The 16,577-nt window shown below is 43.5% G+C and overlaps 1 protein-coding gene and 1 long non-coding RNA gene across 2 annotated transcripts in view; one reads left to right on the forward strand and one right to left on the reverse strand.

Annotated features, from left to right (window-relative positions):
• The window catches only part of LOC118026220 (transient receptor potential cation channel subfamily M member 3), a 94,950-nt gene extending 83,144 nt beyond the window's left edge, over positions 1-11,806 (forward strand). Inside the window, exons 16-17 of the mRNA XM_035028968.1 lie at positions 141-273; positions 9,917-11,806. Coding sequence (XP_034884859.1) covers positions 141-273; positions 9,917-11,369 — 1,586 coding nt within the window. The 3' untranslated portion in view covers positions 11,370-11,806. The remainder of the gene's footprint in view (positions 1-140; positions 274-9,916) is intronic.
• On the reverse strand, positions 7,002-9,624 carry LOC118026303. Its single transcript, XR_004683523.1, has 3 exons — positions 9,524-9,624; positions 7,920-8,131; positions 7,002-7,347 (listed from the first exon to the last, which is right to left on the reverse strand). It is a non-coding gene; the product is annotated as an uncharacterized LOC118026303 (long non-coding RNA).
• Positions 11,807-16,577: the final 4,771 nt, after the last annotated feature.

The following is a 16,577-nucleotide window of genomic DNA, read 5'->3' on the forward strand; positions in this document are numbered from 1 at the left end:
GTTTGGATTTAGCCTGCGACTTCGTAAAGAATCTCAGCCCCTTTTCTTAACCTTGATTAAATGAGGAATGTCATTAGGCCCACAGATCTGATGCCATTGCTCATCCTTCCTGTCTTATATCTCTCCCTTTTTTTCCACAGAACTGTTCATAACTGATGATGAGCTCAAGAAAGTACACGATTTCGAAGAACAGTGCATAGAGGAATATTTCAGAGAAAAGGATGATCGATTCAACTCGTCCAACGATGAGAGGATACGGGTGACTTCAGAAAGGTACGTTCCATGGGCACGTGCCTCTCACAAGGATGTTTTTTGTCGTGGCATGCCTTATTGATTGTTTTTGTTTGCACAGTCCCCCAAAACAGAGATCCCCCTTGTGTTTATTCTTATTGTCTAAGCTTATGAGAGAATGGAACATTGTCCGAAGCATTTACAGACCAAAATCCCATACTTATAGATCCTGGACTTCTCCAGGAAGCAGTAGCACCCACTCTCCTGGACACTAGGTTGTTGAGCCTAGGACAGGGCTTGCCGGCTCAGACTAGAAATTGGAATGTTCCAGCCCAGACACCAACCATGAGAGACTCAGCCCAATGCAAGGGTCTCCAGCAGGTTGGTGTTTCATGTAGATCTCTGGGCATCTTTTCAGGAGGTGTAGAACAGTCCTCGTATGTCATTTATATGGGTGTCCAGTGCCTTCTGAATCAACGGCAGCGAGAGACTTGTGAATTAGTTACAATAACGGGTGAGGAATTTTTTTCAGAATTATTTTGTTTTATTCTTTTTATAGAACAAGATAAAAGCAAAGGAAGAGAAGCAGGTTCTTCTACCCAGTGGTGCTATACTTTTAGATCTCACTGGCCAAATAGTTTTGTGGACCAGTAAGACTATAAGAAAAAAAGAAATCCCAAAATATAAAGAAGAGAATCCTGGAAATGTAACAAATCTAGCTTAATGCCAAGGAATTTACATTTTCTGATTTTTCTCATTTGGCTGTAGACTAATAAAAACTTCATTCTGGGCTGGCATGTTCAAAACCCAGCATTGGGGAACCACTGTGGTAAAGAACGTGCAGACTATTACAAAGCATTGATGTAACTTTAAATTTTAAGCCTTTGAGATATGAAGATGGCACTATTATAAATAGTGGGAAAAGGCATTATATTGATGCCTTCAGTTGATATGATTTAGACTTCTAAGATATGAGTCAGTGACCTCGAGTTTTCAAGAAATGACATTTTATCTGCTCACCCACTTCGTACACTCTCTAGTGACTCTGTAGAAATTACACAAGTGGCATTCTTCTGTCCCTGGCTCTTCATTTCTTTAAAGAATGCAGTCTAGATAAGCAGGTATATACACACATGCCATTGAGTGATTGTGTCCATTGGTACTCAGCCAATATTAACAAAGTTTAAAGCTGTGCACACATTCTATGCACATCTGTCATTGCACAGTAGAGCATTCTAGGGTGATATGATGTGAAGCAATTTTCTGGCAAACAGAGGAAGAGGAGCTATAAATCTAAAAATCTCTCATTCTGAGGCCTTGAAAAAGCTATTTATTAATGGACATATAGCCATGTGTTTTCCAGAAAATTGTGCTACGTGGACACATTGCCTATTGCTCAAACGTATTTCCAAAGCATATGTACGAGAGACTTTGCAATGCTTTTTGACCTCAGAAAGCTACAGACCTGGGAGAAAAGAAAGGTAGGGGGAAGGAGTGTTGAGATGCAAGGAAGCCTTCACCTCTCTGGGGCACTGGAATGAGACGTACAGACACCAGCATCTGTGAACGTGTTGTGACCATGTCACCAATTCCTTGGAACTGGATAGAAACAGGAAGGAACTATATATAGCACCTTCACCTGAGCCTCTCACCCCCCACCTGCAAACACTTCCAGGAGACCCCTTTCCCGAGACCCTCTTCCTCTCGGGGTGGTTACAGAGCTATGCCCTCAAGGATGATGACCTAGGTGAGCAATTCCCAGAAATTCTGGACAGATCATAGGCACCCCCTTCCTGTGTCTTCCGCATGAGCTGGCTTTCTGGAGGAACGGGGGGCTGGAGGACCAGGACAAGTTCACAACCAAGCCCAGGTGCCAGAGAAGTGAATCTAAGCTCAGGCATCATCCTACTTCTGTTGCTTCTGTCTGTGTTTGGGGTTTGATTTTTGTTGTTGTTGGTGGTGGTGGTGGTTTGTTTTGATTTGCAAGTGTACCAAAAAATAAATCTTTAAACACTAGAATTGCACTCCACAAAACAGAAACACCACAAGGTGCATCAGGGAACAAAGATCAACCAATGAAATAGAGGATCCATATTATCCGTCTCACGCATTCTCTAGGACATCTCCTTTCTGAGTGGAGTGTCAGGTGAAATCACCTGTCCTATTTACATTCAATAAATATATAGATAATAGAGATAATAAATGATAGATAATAATAGATAATATACACACACATTTGGATAGGTACATATGTTTAATTTACATAATTAACTATACACATAGTGTATAGGGTATTATATAATTCTCCCTTCATGTTAGACAGCCCCAGTACAGGGATTTGAGATCAGAAAAATTAAGAGCTGGCTCTGCCCTGCTAGAAGACTTGGGAAAAAGGTTTCTTTACATAGCGAGCCCCACGCTCCTCTCTCTACCACTGCGTGTAAAACATAACTTATTTATATAAGTTTTACTTGCAGAAACCTTTTTAGAAATACAAAGATACTTCCATAATTGTCAACTTAAATGCATCATTCCTAAGTCATATTTTTGTACCCAAATGGTATCTAAAGAGCGCAATACAATATTCGGGAGATCATTAACACCTCATAAGAATCGATTCTGAAAAATCCTTCTTTTTCCCATTTTATATACATATTTATCTTTTTCATTTTATCTCAAGACAGAACCAAGACATTGGCATGACTCCAAAAATAGCTTCCATGACAGCATTGGCCCCTGTTCTACCACCTCTCCTTTGGTTAATAACCAGCCAGGTATCCACATTTCTCCCCTCAGCCCAGGGTGTCAACCTCCCTGCTAAAATCATAATGTACTCCATCAAAACATGATGCATGTGCGTTACTGTATTGGTCTGGATTATCAAGATAAGATGAATATTGTGCCCATAAAGTCTCCTGTTAATGAACCTATCTTTTTTTTTTTTAAGATTTTATTTATTTATTTGACAGAGAGAGACATAGTGAGAGAGGGAACACAAGCAGGGGGAGTAGGAGAGGGAGAAGCAGGCTTCCCCGCGGAGCAGGGAGCCCAATGTGGGGCTCAATCCCAGGACTCTGGGATCATGACCTGAGCTGAAGGCAGACGCTTAACGACTGAGCCACCCAGGTGCCCCTGCACCTATCTTTTTAAAGTACTCAAAAGGTACTGAGCTATTCCATAATGCTGTCTAGAATTTACGTCGAACTCATATAATTCCTAGAACTCAGGAACTTCTCATATAAGAAAAACCTTTTCCTATCTCCAGTCTCCTGGCATTTCTTTTTTATTTTCCCACTGGTTTTTAAGGGTTGCCTACGTTTTCTGGTGATCACAGCTGCAAGTTCTTTTCTGGTTTCTTTAACTCATTTAAAGCAGGGTTTGCAAACTGGTGGCTCGTGGGCAACATCTGCCCACAGAGCGCTGTTGGGTTAGGCTCGCAGTGATTGTTAAAATCCATTCTGAATGCCTCTGGCCTGGGCATGTCCTCGGCTGCCACAGAATCCCTGCTTCTGTCCTCACAGGCTTCTCTACTTCACCTACCTCCTCAATCTGCCCTCCCTGTAGGCATTTAGCTCTCACACCCCTGACTTACAGCTTCCAGATCATCCTCCCCATCACCCCACCTGTCAAGTTCCACTTGTCAGAAGAAGTTGCAGTTTGAATTTTCTTCTCTCCAGGAACAATTTAAGCAAATAGGATATACATTGTTTCTAGCATCGTTTATCTAACATTATCTTTCCTGAGCCAAAGGGCTTTGTGCCCTTTTTGCTCTTCACCTAGATCCAAAAAAAGGAGTAGTCATGTGACTATTAATAGTGTATTCAACTTCTAATTTTCATAACAAAGGGAGACAAGAATAACTTAGGATATATGAGTCTCATAAGTAATCAAAAACAGGCATAAGCCAAAAAAGAACTTCACCCACCTCCCAACCGTATCTTTTTCCAGTGCTGATCTTTGGTATCTCCACTGACTGAGTTGGATTTAAATTGCACTCCCTTTTTCTTCCCAGAATGACGAGGAGAAGGATGACTGGCCCAAAGGGAAGGGAAGGTGACCCTAAGGGACTTAAATAATTCACAAATTAGATACCAGTCTGTGGATAAGCAGGACTTTGCTTTATTTGTTCTGCATCATTGCCTTTCATTTGAAAACCTGTGTAAGCATACCCTGTCCCCCCACAAGAGGCCCTGTGATTGGTTCGTGTGATATGGGATTGTGTTTGCCCTTCCTCCTGTAGCCATCCTATTGCTAGCCCTCCGGGGAATATTTTTTAATTTAAATTCAATTTAATTAACATATAGTATATTATTAGTTTCAGAGGTAGAACTTAGTGATTCATCAGTTGCATATAACACCCGACGCTCATTCCATCATGTGCCCTCCTTACTGCCCATCCCCCAGTTACCCCAGCCCCCCACCCACCTCCCCTCCAGCGACCCTCAGTTTGTTCCCTAGAGTTAAGAGTCTCTTAGGATTTGCCTCCCTCTCAGTTGTCATCTTATTTTATTTGAGATTTAAAACAGGCATGGTGGGGCACTTGGGTGGCTCAGTCAGTTAAGCATCTGCCTTCGGCTCAGGTCATGATCCCGGGGTCCTGGGATTGAGTCCCACATTGGGCTCCCTGCCCAGTAGAGAGCCTGCTTTTCCCTCTCCCTCTGCTGCTCCCCCTGCTTGTGCGTCCTCTCTCTCTTTATCAAATAAATAAATAAATAAATAAATAAATAAATAAATAAATAAATAAAACAGGCATGGCCTGCCAATCCTCGTTTTTCTTTTACTGCATTCCCTTTAACCACATTTTGAGGTTATCAGGAAAGAAAATGAACTTGTAGAAAATAACAGTTCTTAAGAAATTGCATTTTGGGGGCGCCTGGGTGGCTCAGTCGTTAAGCGTCTGCCTTTGGCTCAGGTCATGATCCTGGAGTCCCTGGATCGAGTCCCGCATCAGGCTCCCTGCTCGGTGGAGAGTCTGCTTCTCCCTCTCCCACTGCCCCCGCTTGTGTTCCCTCTCTCGCTGTGTCTCTCTCTGTCAAATAAATAAATAAAATCTTTAAAAAAAAAAAAAAAGAAATTGCATTTTGAAGCTGAAATTTTCTGTGTCATTGGCATCTTCTTGTGAATGCCCTTTTCTTCATCATATTGGCCATTACAGGCTGGCTGTCTTCTTCCCTGGGCTTTTCACCAACCCATTTCGTGCCCTCTGGTGGGGTCCTGGCTGTCCCTTTCTTGGGCATCCAGGGACAGGAGACATCTCACGTCCTTCCAGGACCCCGTTGTGTCCCTCTTGTGCTTGCCTCCTGAGTGATGCTGAATAAGCCCTGTGAAGCCCAGAAACATGAAAAAGGGAAAGAAAAATAGAGTGTTCTTCCCACACAGCATCTTCCTTTCCATGGTCCCTCTTTTTTTCCTTACTTAGTGACTTCCTGTATCTCTCTCCTTGAGACTTCCTATTGATTCATAAATTCTTACCATTCTTACCTCCGTTTTATCTCCTGAGTGGTTTGACCAGAGTCAGCAACTAGTGACTGCAATCGTGACCCAAAACTCTCGGTCGGCTTGTCCCTCACACCTATTTATATCGGTGACGCACACCCATGTACAATCACTTCTCAAAGAAATGTTTTAAGATTAAGGGAGGCACTCTGTTTATCGAAAAAAACCTATGTAAATTTGATTCCAAGATCTTTTCTTCCTTTATAACTCCTGTATTAAACCTCTACAGTTATATTCATGACCTAAATGATCATACCGTTTGGTGGTTAAACACATCCAGAAATCTGGGAGAAGATGAATGAAACAGCCCATCCCCCCCTCTCCCTGGCCCCCCCTCCCCGCCCAAGTCTTACATTTCAAAACACCTCAGCCCACAGGAGAACCCACTGAGGAGAGATTCGGTGAAGAATTGCTCCTTGGTCCTGTTCTAGCTGTCTTCCCCACCACCTCCCACTGTTCCATTCCCCGGGGCCATGCTCCTTTCCTTTGCTCTTGAGGTTCCCCCTGGGCACCTCTTTGCTTTCCTTGAAAACCCTCTTTCCTCTTGTACCACCTCTCTGTTCTTCCCATCCCGCTGGGCTCCTTAGTTTCTGTCTTGTTTACTATCCACGACCAGCTCCTGACTCTTCCATTGCCTCCTGGTGCCTTAGCTCTACCTCTCATCTGCTACTTTTCTCTGCAGTGTTGGATCCTTGGGCTGAAGGCAGGTGGGACGCAGGGAGGGAGATCCCCACAGAGCAGGGAGATAACTTTATAGTGTTCAGACCCATGATCACAGGCAGTTATGCTAAAAGAGTATCTTTAGCTCTTTCCATACCAACCTTGTATATACCAGGTTCCAGGAAAGGAAGAAGAGGGAGGAAGAAAACGATCCTGCCCTTTTTGACTCTGCCAACTAAACAACTAGAAGGACCCAGTGCCTAGAGCATCCAAAAGGGAAAGTCTCGTTCTACAAAAATGCATCTCTCCTGCTCCTGACTTTAATGAGGATGTATTTTACCCACTTGCCCAAAGCTTATTGCATTGCAAAAAATGAAACTGCAGTACTTGCAAAACCAAATTGCATAGACTACATGGTGACAAAGTGAATCGTGAGTCTATAAGACACACAAACTTACTATTGTTTTTTTTTTTTTTTAAAGATTTTATTTATTTATTTGACAGAGAGAGACACAGCGAGAGAGGGAACACAAGCAAGGGGAGTGGGAGAGGGAGAAGCAGGCTTCCTGCGGAGCAGAGAGCCCGATGCGGGGCTCTATCCCCAGACCCTGGGATCATGACCTGAGCCGAAGGCAGACGCTTAACGACTGAGCCACCCAGGCGCCCCCAAACTTACTATTGTTAAGTAGTTTGTTTCTCAGGCTATGTTTATACCACAAAATGAACTGAAACAGGGGAAAGTTGTATTTTCCTCCTGAATCAGCTGCGTTAGCTGGGTGAAGAGCATTGCGTTTGCCAGCTACAGAATTGCTCTATTTACAAGTCCTTTAGGAATACACCTGGGCGTGGCGGCGGAATGTTCCCGGACCCTGGGAAGTGCTGTGTTCTGGAGCATCAGGAGGACGACTCCAAGGCAGGGCTGATGAGGGCAGTCCAGACCTTGGGCTGGGTGAAGAGAACCTGAAAGATAAAAGAGCAGAGTGGGTGGAGGGAGTTGGGGGGTAGAAGGGCTATTGCTGGTAGAGGCAGAAATGTGGCCCGAGGCCAGAGAATCACACACACCCACTCTGGCCGCAAGAGTGGTTTTGTCTGTTTGTTTTTGTTTTTGTTTTTTAAAGCCTAAAGGTCTGGGGTGCCTGGGTGGCTCAGTCGGTTAAGCGTCTGCCTTCAGCTCAGGTCAGGATCCCAGAGTCCTGGGATCGAGTCCCGCATTGGGCTCCCTGCTCGGCGGGGAGCCTGCTTCTCCCTCTCCCTCTGCCGCTCCCCCCTTGTTTATGCTCTCTCTCTCTCTGTCAAATAAATAAATAAAATCTTAAAAAAAAAAAAAAGACCTTCAGGTCCTCAGAGAGGGGAACCACATGCCTCTTATTCCTCCTTGGGGCACTGAAACGTGTATTCTTCTCTGATGGAGGTGTTGCTACTTTTAACATATTGCCGCCATCACCCCCCTTGCCCCTATCACAAGAGCTGGGGGGACCCAGCTCCAATTCCCACCATTGTTCCGTTGTTCATAAAGCACATTCTATACCCACCGGCATGTTTCTTTGAAGGGTCAGCTGTCGGGGGCCTTACTGTGCCCACTGGGAGTATTGGAAAAGTGTCTTTATCTTCAGCCTCTCCAGAAAAGTTGTGAATGGATCTCCTGTAGAGCGTCCCAAAGATTTGCCTTGGGGCATTTCACAGTGAAAGTTGAAGGTCAAAGCAAAGCTTGGCTCTGGTTTCTCCTTTCCCAGTCAAGTGAAAGCTGCGGCACAATTTTATTTTATTTTACTTTTATTTATTTTTTAATTTTTTAAAGATTTTATTTATTCGACAGAGAGAGACACAGCGAGAGAGGGAACACAAGCAGGGGGAGTGGGAGAGGGAGAAGCAGGCTTCCCGCGGAGCAGGGAGCCCGATGCGGGGCTCGATCCCAGGACCCTGAGATCATGACCTGAGCCGAAGGCAGTCGCTTAACTGACTGAGCCACCCCAGCGCCCCACAATTTTATTTTAAATATGTGGACTCTGTCTTTGTAAATAAATATCCAGGCAGCCTACTAGACCATTGGAATCAAGTTCATAACCACGATTGTCTAGGTGAACTGTTAGTGACATCTGGCAGCATGGCAATGGAAAAAGGAATATGAGACAGATCACGCCCTTGAGAATTTCCAGTGGGGAGGGTGAAGACATCTAGAAATAACTGTAAAAGAAGGCATCTGTGACCAGCTATCCAGAGAGACACAGAGAGAAAGAGAGAGAAGAGTAGCAAAATTTACTTGTTGATACACACTCTAGGGTTTACCACAAATTACTTTATGTAAACTTGGTTAAATTCCTTGATGTTTGCTTTTCCTTTATTAATGAAAGTCTTGGGCTAAATTAGATCACCTCCAGGTGCCTCAGTGACAGGACTGTATTAATTCCTTTGGAGGCGCTAAATTTTAAAAAGATTATTGTGAACAGCAACAACAAAAAGAAAGATTATTATATAAATGCAAAATAGGGTCACCTGGGTGGCTCAGTTGGTTAAGCTTCTGCCTTTGGCTCAGGTCCTGATTCCAGGGTCCTGAGATCAAGCCCCAAGTCCAGTTCCCTGCTCAGCGGGGACCCTGCTTCTCCCTCTCCCTCTGCCACTCCCCCTGCTTGCACACACTCTCTCTCTCTCTCTGTCAAGTAAATAAATAAATAAAATCTTCTAAAAAGGGCGCCTGGGTGGCTCAGTCGGTTAAGCGACTGCCTTCGGCTCAGGTCATGATCCTGGAGTCCCGGGATCGAGTCCCGCATCGGGCTCCCTGCTTGGCGGGGAGTCTGCTTCTCCCTCTGACCCTCCTCCCTCTCCTGCTCTCTCTCTCTCATTCTCTCTCTCAAATAAATAAATAAATAAAATCTTTAAAAAAAAAAAATCTTCTAAAAAATAAATAAATGCAGGGCGCCTGGGTGGCTCAGATGGTTGAGCGTCTGCCTTCGGCTCGGGTCATGATCCCGGAGTCCTGGGATCGAGTCCCGCATCGGGCTCCCCGCTCTGCGGGAAGTCTGCTTCTCCCTCTGCCTCTCTCTCTCTCTCATGAATAAGTAAATAAAATCTTAAAAATAAAATAAAATAAAATAAAATAAATAAATAAATGCAAAGTAAAAATAACCCCAGTCCATACTTCAAGTCTTCTTCAGTCTTGTGGACACTGCCACGAGAAAAGCTGCCTTCTGAAATTCTGTTGTGCACTTCTGAGTAAAGCCATCAAAAGGCAACATTCTCATTTTGGTGGTGACTGATTAAGCCGACGCCCTAATCCTTGGTTAGTTCATTAAACCCCGCCCCAAGTCCCAGCTAAGTCATGAGGTGCTTTGGCCCCACTCCACTTCAATAAGAACTAGTCAACTTTGGTGTTTATTGGGATTGTGCATTAAATTTTACTGAGTGGAAAGGGGTTTGGTAGATAAATACCACTGGATTAGATCATCTCTCAGGCCTCTTCCAGCTCAAAATGATTTAGATTCTCCAGAGAGGAACCCGGCCTTGCGTGACCCTCATTCTGTTTCTCTCCCAGGGTGGAGAACATGTCCATGCGGCTGGAGGAAGTCAACGAGAGAGAGCACTGCATGAAGGCCTCGCTCCAGACCGTGGACATCCGGCTGGCACAGCTCGAGGACCTCATCGGGCGCATGGCCACAGCCCTAGAGCGCCTGACAGGTCTGGAGCGGGCTGAGTCCAACAAAATCCGCTCCCGGACCTCGTCCGACTGCACAGACGCCGCCTACATCGTGCGCCAGAGCAGCTTCAACAGCCAGGAGGGGAACACCTTCAAGCTCCAAGAGAGTATAGACCCTGCAGGTGAGGAGACCATGTCCCCAACTTCTCCTACCCTAATGCCCCGTATGAGAAGCCATTCTTTCTATTCAGTCAATTTGAAAGACAAAGGTGGTATAGAAAAGTTGGAGAGTCTTTTTAAAGAAAGGTCCCTGAGCCTACACCGGGCTTCTAGCTCCCACTCGGTAGCAAAAGAGTCCAAAGCTCCTGCAGCCCCTGCCAACACCTTGGCCATCGTTCCTGACTCCAGAAGACCGTCTTCATGTATAGACATCTATGTCTCTGCCATGGATGAACTGCACTGTGATATAGACCCTCTGGACAATTCCATGAACGTCCTTGGGCTGGGTGAGCCCGGCTTTTCGGCTCCAGCACCTTCCACAGCTCCTTCAAGTAGTGCCTATGCAACTCTTGCTCCCACAGACAGACCTCCAAGCCGGAGCATTGACTTTGAGGACATCACCTCCATGGACACTAGATCTTTTTCTTCAGACTACACCCACCTCCCAGAATGCCAGAACCCCTGGGACACTGAGCCTCCGGTGTACCAGAGCATCGAGCGTTCCAAAAGCAGCCGCTACCTAGCCACTACACCCTTTCTTCTAGAAGAGGCCCCCATCGTGAAATCTCATAGCTTTATGTTTTCTCCTTCGAGGAGCTACTACGCCAATTTTGGGGTGCCGGTGAAAACAGCAGAATACACAAGTATTACCGACTGTATCGACACAAGGTGTGTCAATGCCCCTCAAGCGATTGCTGACAGGGCCACCTTCCCTGGCGGTCTTGGAGGCAAAGTGGAGGATTCATCCTGCTGCCATCCCGAGCGAGAAGCAGAACTGAGTCACCCCAGCTCTGACAGCGAGGAGAACGAGGCCAAAGGCCGGAGAGCCACCATCACAATACCCTCCCAGGAGGGTGATAACTCGGACAGAACCCTGTCCAACAACATCACGGTTCCCAAGATAGAGCGTGCCAACAGCTACTCAGCAGAGGAGCCAAGCGTGCCATATGCACACACCAGGAAGAGCTTCTCCATCAGTGACAGACTCGACAGGCAGCGGAACACAGCAAGCCTGCGAAATCCCTTCCAGAGGAGTAAGTCCTCCAAGCCGGAGGGACGAGGGGACAGCCTGTCCATGCGGAGACTGTCCAGAACATCTGCCTTCCACAGCTTTGAAAGCAAGCACAACTAAACCTTCTTAATAAGCATTGCAGGAGGCTCAAGAATCCAGCCCTAAAATTCTCCCCGAACCCCACCTGTTCCCCTTCCTTGAAACGTACCTGCTTTATTCTTAGCTGAGCAAAACAAGCGATGCCTTGGGAGGTGTTAACTCAAAGGTGACTTCTGGGCCACAGATGGAGAAAGCACTTTGCCTAGCCCAGTGCCAAACACAGGGGCTTTAAGTCATGTTCACTCTTGATGGGTAGGGAGGGAAGAGAGGGAGAAGAAGGGCTGTGGTGAATGTGTATGTCTGGTGACTTCAGAAAGCCATGAGCTCTGGGAATGAAGGGGCTTCGAGCACTCTCCATGCCAGGAGGCATCTTTCCATTTCTGACCATTATCAAGAGTTTTAGGATACAGGGCTAAATTGCAAAATAAGATAAAATAAAGTAGCCAGCATACAAATGAGATATTCTAAACTTCAATTCTGTTTTCTTTTCACATTGGCTCCATCACTGGTGACTGATGAAGAGCATCCTTTTTATTCAGTATAAGCCGGCAGCAAGCAGTTCTACCTAACGTCCCACATCCTTCTCATGCCAACACTTCTGTAATTGATCAGTATAAAGAAAAAACAAGGTAACAGTCATAGTTCACCTGTCTCTTATATATTCACTTCTGGTGCCACAACTGTTTATCTTTCTTGAAGAAAATAAAGGGAAAAGAAATGCCTTTTTGTATTGCAATCAAAATGAAAGAAGAATTGAGGCTAAAAACAAATGTCAAGTGGTTTATTATATACGGTGGGCATTCGAGTATAGTCGAGCAAGCTCAGGATGAATGTAATTACATAATTTTATATTTTTTAATTTATTTTGTATCTCACCTGTCATCAATCAAGTCACTCACTGAATATGTGATAGTGAACTAAAAGAAAAAAATATATGCAGTGGGCAGAAGTCACCTAAAATTGCCATGTGGTATACTGTTACATTCTCACCATCCGTGTCATGTGTCATCCTGCTGTGTGATTGTCATCATTTGCATGGCTCCACCATGTCTTCTGAACATCTCCGAGATGTACCTGGAAATTCTTCACACCACTCATCACATGACCATTTTGTATATGAAGATCTGCTCACACGTGGATATTTTCATACCTAGAGTTTTGCCGTTTAATCTGAGCTCAGCATAAATTTCATTGGAGTTTTTCAAGGGCTGGTATCTTTTTTATGGAGATGTTCCAAAGTACTTTTTAAGGAAGTTTCAAATCATAAATAACCTGAGAATTGACTGGGAATTTGGTATCAACCCAAAGCCATCAGTTGCAGGCATACCATGAATATTTTTCTTATATACAGAGCTATAAAAATGATACAGTAGACTCAAGTAGAAAGCAAATAAACTACGTAAAGACTTCTATAGTATATGCTGCTTATATACATATATATGCATTCACATGGAGACATGTTTATATATAGTATATAAACAGGCATACAGAGCTTTCTTAAGATTTCTTTTCTATCACCGTGAGGTATAATCAGGATATTTTCATATTCAAGGAGTTCCATTGAAAGAGTTCATTCTGTCATGTTGGATTTTTGACAGATGTTGAAATTATGTTTTTTTTTTAAATCCATGTGACCTTAACTCTTCCTTGTACCAAACTAAAGTTGCCAAAATGACTGGCTTCTTGCCCTCTGCTTGTTTTCTGTCCGCAAACACTTGCTGCAATGACATCTTATTTAGTCTGGTTTCTTCCGCACAAAGTTGATTATGCTAAGTACAATCTGAATTAGACATGTGATTCTAAACCAGATAGTATTACAGACGCTTTAATACAGATGTCCACTACTAGGTCAGAACCTGGATTTGAAGGGGAATAAAGAAATCTTTAAATCTTTAAATCTTTAAAATTTTGAAGACCCTCAAATCTTCCGATTCCTACTTGCGTCACTGATTTTCAAAAGAATAAAATCTTTAAGGACAATGACCTAATGTTCTTGGCCCCCAAAATACTATGTGGTTCTCCTGTTGAGTTGCCATTGTGAGCTCCAGATTTTCTCATAATGTGAAATCAAGTAAATAACGTGGACAAAAGCTCTAGCCTTTAAGTTTGTTTTTGTTTTTTTCTTAACCCCTCTGCCCCTCTGAACAAGCCTTTTGGATATAGAAATAGTTACGAGGCCACATATAAAGAATTAAAGAATTCCTTTTCATTCTTTGGTATTTGGGTGAATCGGACATAAGCAACCAGACTCCCTCATGTGTAATTGCCCTAGAAATGCTTACATTTTTTATTGAGCCCCACATTGACTGTTTCCCTTTCAGCAAACATGCCTTTGGTCTGAGAATAAATCAGTTGCCCTTAAACTTCCTTGAGTCATGCATCTCAGTGAGAATCTTATGAAAGCTCTGGGCCCTCTCCCCAGAAAAAAAATATACATACATGCAGAGTTGCAATGTAACTTGAAAGGGTTCATGTACCCCTGGTTCCATGTTGCTTGATAATGAGGAAGAGGAACCATGTTTGTTCATAATCAATACAGTTGTAATAGGCACTTTACATTTGAGACCATTTCTCTGTGATTCTCAGGAAGGCCAAGTCTCAGCACCAGAGTTGGAACCAGGATTTTGTTCTTTTCGTCCCTTAGATTATATTTTGCTAGTTTGATGTCCTTGTATCCTAACGTTTGATGATTTAAAAAGGCAGAAGGCTCTCTGAGTGAGTCTGTAGAGGAATCCAAGGAGGAGGTGAAGCCATTATTCTTTGACCACAGAGCAGGACATCACAGCACCTCTAGGGCCCCATTCTGAACCGGACGGAAAGTGAGGGAAAGAAATTATGTGCACAAGTGTTTCCATTCATCATGATTTCTGGAGAGAACAGAACAGGACCAGGGAAATGCAGTCCTTACCAGTCCTGACCTTGTGACTGCCTGGTTCTTTGGTTGTACAGGAAAACGAAGCTCTTACATCTTTCGTGAAGTGTGCAAAATATATAAGCCAAATCTAAATGACGTTAAATGTAAACCGTGCAATTCTCGTGAGCCATTTCTTTCCTGTGCACATACATGTGTATTCTCTTTCAACCCATTTCTTCCCATTTCTGGGTTCTCTGCACCCCACTGTGGCCTTGATTCAGTGGCCTTGTGAAGTCAAGCTTATGTTCAGCTCATTTATTCCATCCCGTCCCTGATCAAGGAGACGTTAATTACCTGTCTCTGTGAATTAAGCAGCTCATGAGCAGCACATTATTGAGGAACGTAAATAAAGTCATAGAGAGCTCACAGAAGTAATCGCTTTGGTTCCATCATCTGCTTCTGAGGTGCCAATTTTTACATGCTACTATACATAATGATTCGTTCTAAGTCGCTTGTTCCTTTTGAAAAAAAAAAAATCAAGGGTGTTTTATGAAAATGGCCATGGAAATTCCCTGATTGACCCACATACTTATAGTTAGAAACTTCCTCCTGGATGGATTTGAATGAGGAGCTGGAAATCTTGGACACAGTTGTCATGGCTAGTTCGTATATTTCTCCAAGCCAGAAGGCGTATTAGCAGGCAGAATACAGCACTTTACCAGAACTGGCTTTCCTTTTAAGTCTAAGCTTCCAGGTCTAGGATATATATTTAGCACTTTGAAAGTCCCCCTTAAAAAATATATATAAATATATATATATATACACACACACACATATATATATATGAATAATCCAATGGGAAAAATATACTTGTAAAAACACACAGTGTGTTTCTTCTGAATGTTTCAAATATATTCTAAAAGATGGTTTCTATAGATAATATTATGGTAGATAACTGGATAGTACATTAATTCGACTTTCTGAGGCTATACAGTCTAATCTTCCCGAATGTTTGGGCTGTTTAACGTCTGTCTTGGTAATCAATATTATCCAGTCATCCATCATGTGCTATCTATAGACTGTACCATTCGATGTGTCAAGCAATGCTGTATTATAAAACACATGTACACATATATGTAACCCATGTTTCACCCAGCATAGTTGTAGCATGTGGTTGTATTAATGAACGTTACAGGACAGCTTTATAATCATTGACCAATCTGTAACATTCAATAAAGAAGCACATGTTGCAAGGATTAAGTATGTTCCCAATTCCATGTTATTCAGCATCCTCGCAAAATGAGCACTTTTGTTCCCGATCTGCTTTATGGCTTTCACAGTCCTCTAGCCCATGAGGAAATACCTGTATAAGCCGATGTACATCCTCTAACCAGCCCCGTGAGCCATGGTAGGCGAGTTGTGTTTTGCGAAAGACGACCTGGCATGTGATGCAAAAGACTCTCTGACAAATGAACTTAAAATAATATTTTAAACTCCAGTTGAATTAGCTGTCTGTTTACATCTGCTAACCCCCTGCAGAAGCACTGTACAGTATTTTATAAATATGTTCATTTAGTAACGCTGATATGTTTGTTTCTAGGTAAAGTGATGCTACTGTGTAGGTGGTTATATATGTTCTAGATATTGCATTATGACTCGCTATTCTTTAACAATAGCAATGTAACTTAAACGAAGTAATCCCTCTCCAAATCCAGTCTTAATTTTGTGGCAACAAAATGCATGCACTGCTTTATGCGTTTCTTTTGACTTTTTAAAGGCACTTAACATTTGACTATTGCCTGCTGTAACACTTAACCCAGCTAGGAATTCGCTCACGTCATTGGGCTTCTTACACTGTTTGGGGATTATGTTCGATTTTTAAAAATTAAAAACTAAAAAATAACCGAGGGGTTTTTTTTAATCTTTTTTTAAGCTCCGAACAAATAATATGAAATAAAGTATTAACCACAGGGTGTGTAGCTAGGGGACCCAGAGATGACTGGCTAACACCCATGCAGGTGTTGGTGCAGCTGTGATATAGGAAAGACACGTTTCTGATTCTTTAGGGCCACTGGGTGCAAATTGCAAAACCAGAGAGGAGAGTGAGAAGTCCATTCGGACAGTGCAGAAAGCCACAGATCATTATGAATGAGTGGCCCAATGATGCACGTGACTTCCCTCCTACCTGGTGGCTTTTCTACCTTGTGCGTGAGCCTGGTCCGGGGGAGAGTGAGGGGTGGGTGACTGGGGGTCTGATCAAGAACTGGGTGACTCTGAAGAGCTTGCCCTTTAAAGAAACCACCATGTCATTATCAGAAGCCATTCATTCAACATTTGGAAAAGAGAGGAGCCACTTTGCATAGTCCTATAAATGA

The sequence above is a fragment of the Mirounga leonina genome, unplaced genomic scaffold (assembly GCF_011800145.1).
Source record: "Mirounga leonina isolate KUSES-001 unplaced genomic scaffold, KU_Mleo_1.0 Mir_224, whole genome shotgun sequence".
Classification (NCBI taxonomy): domain Eukaryota; kingdom Metazoa; phylum Chordata; class Mammalia; order Carnivora; family Phocidae; genus Mirounga; species Mirounga leonina.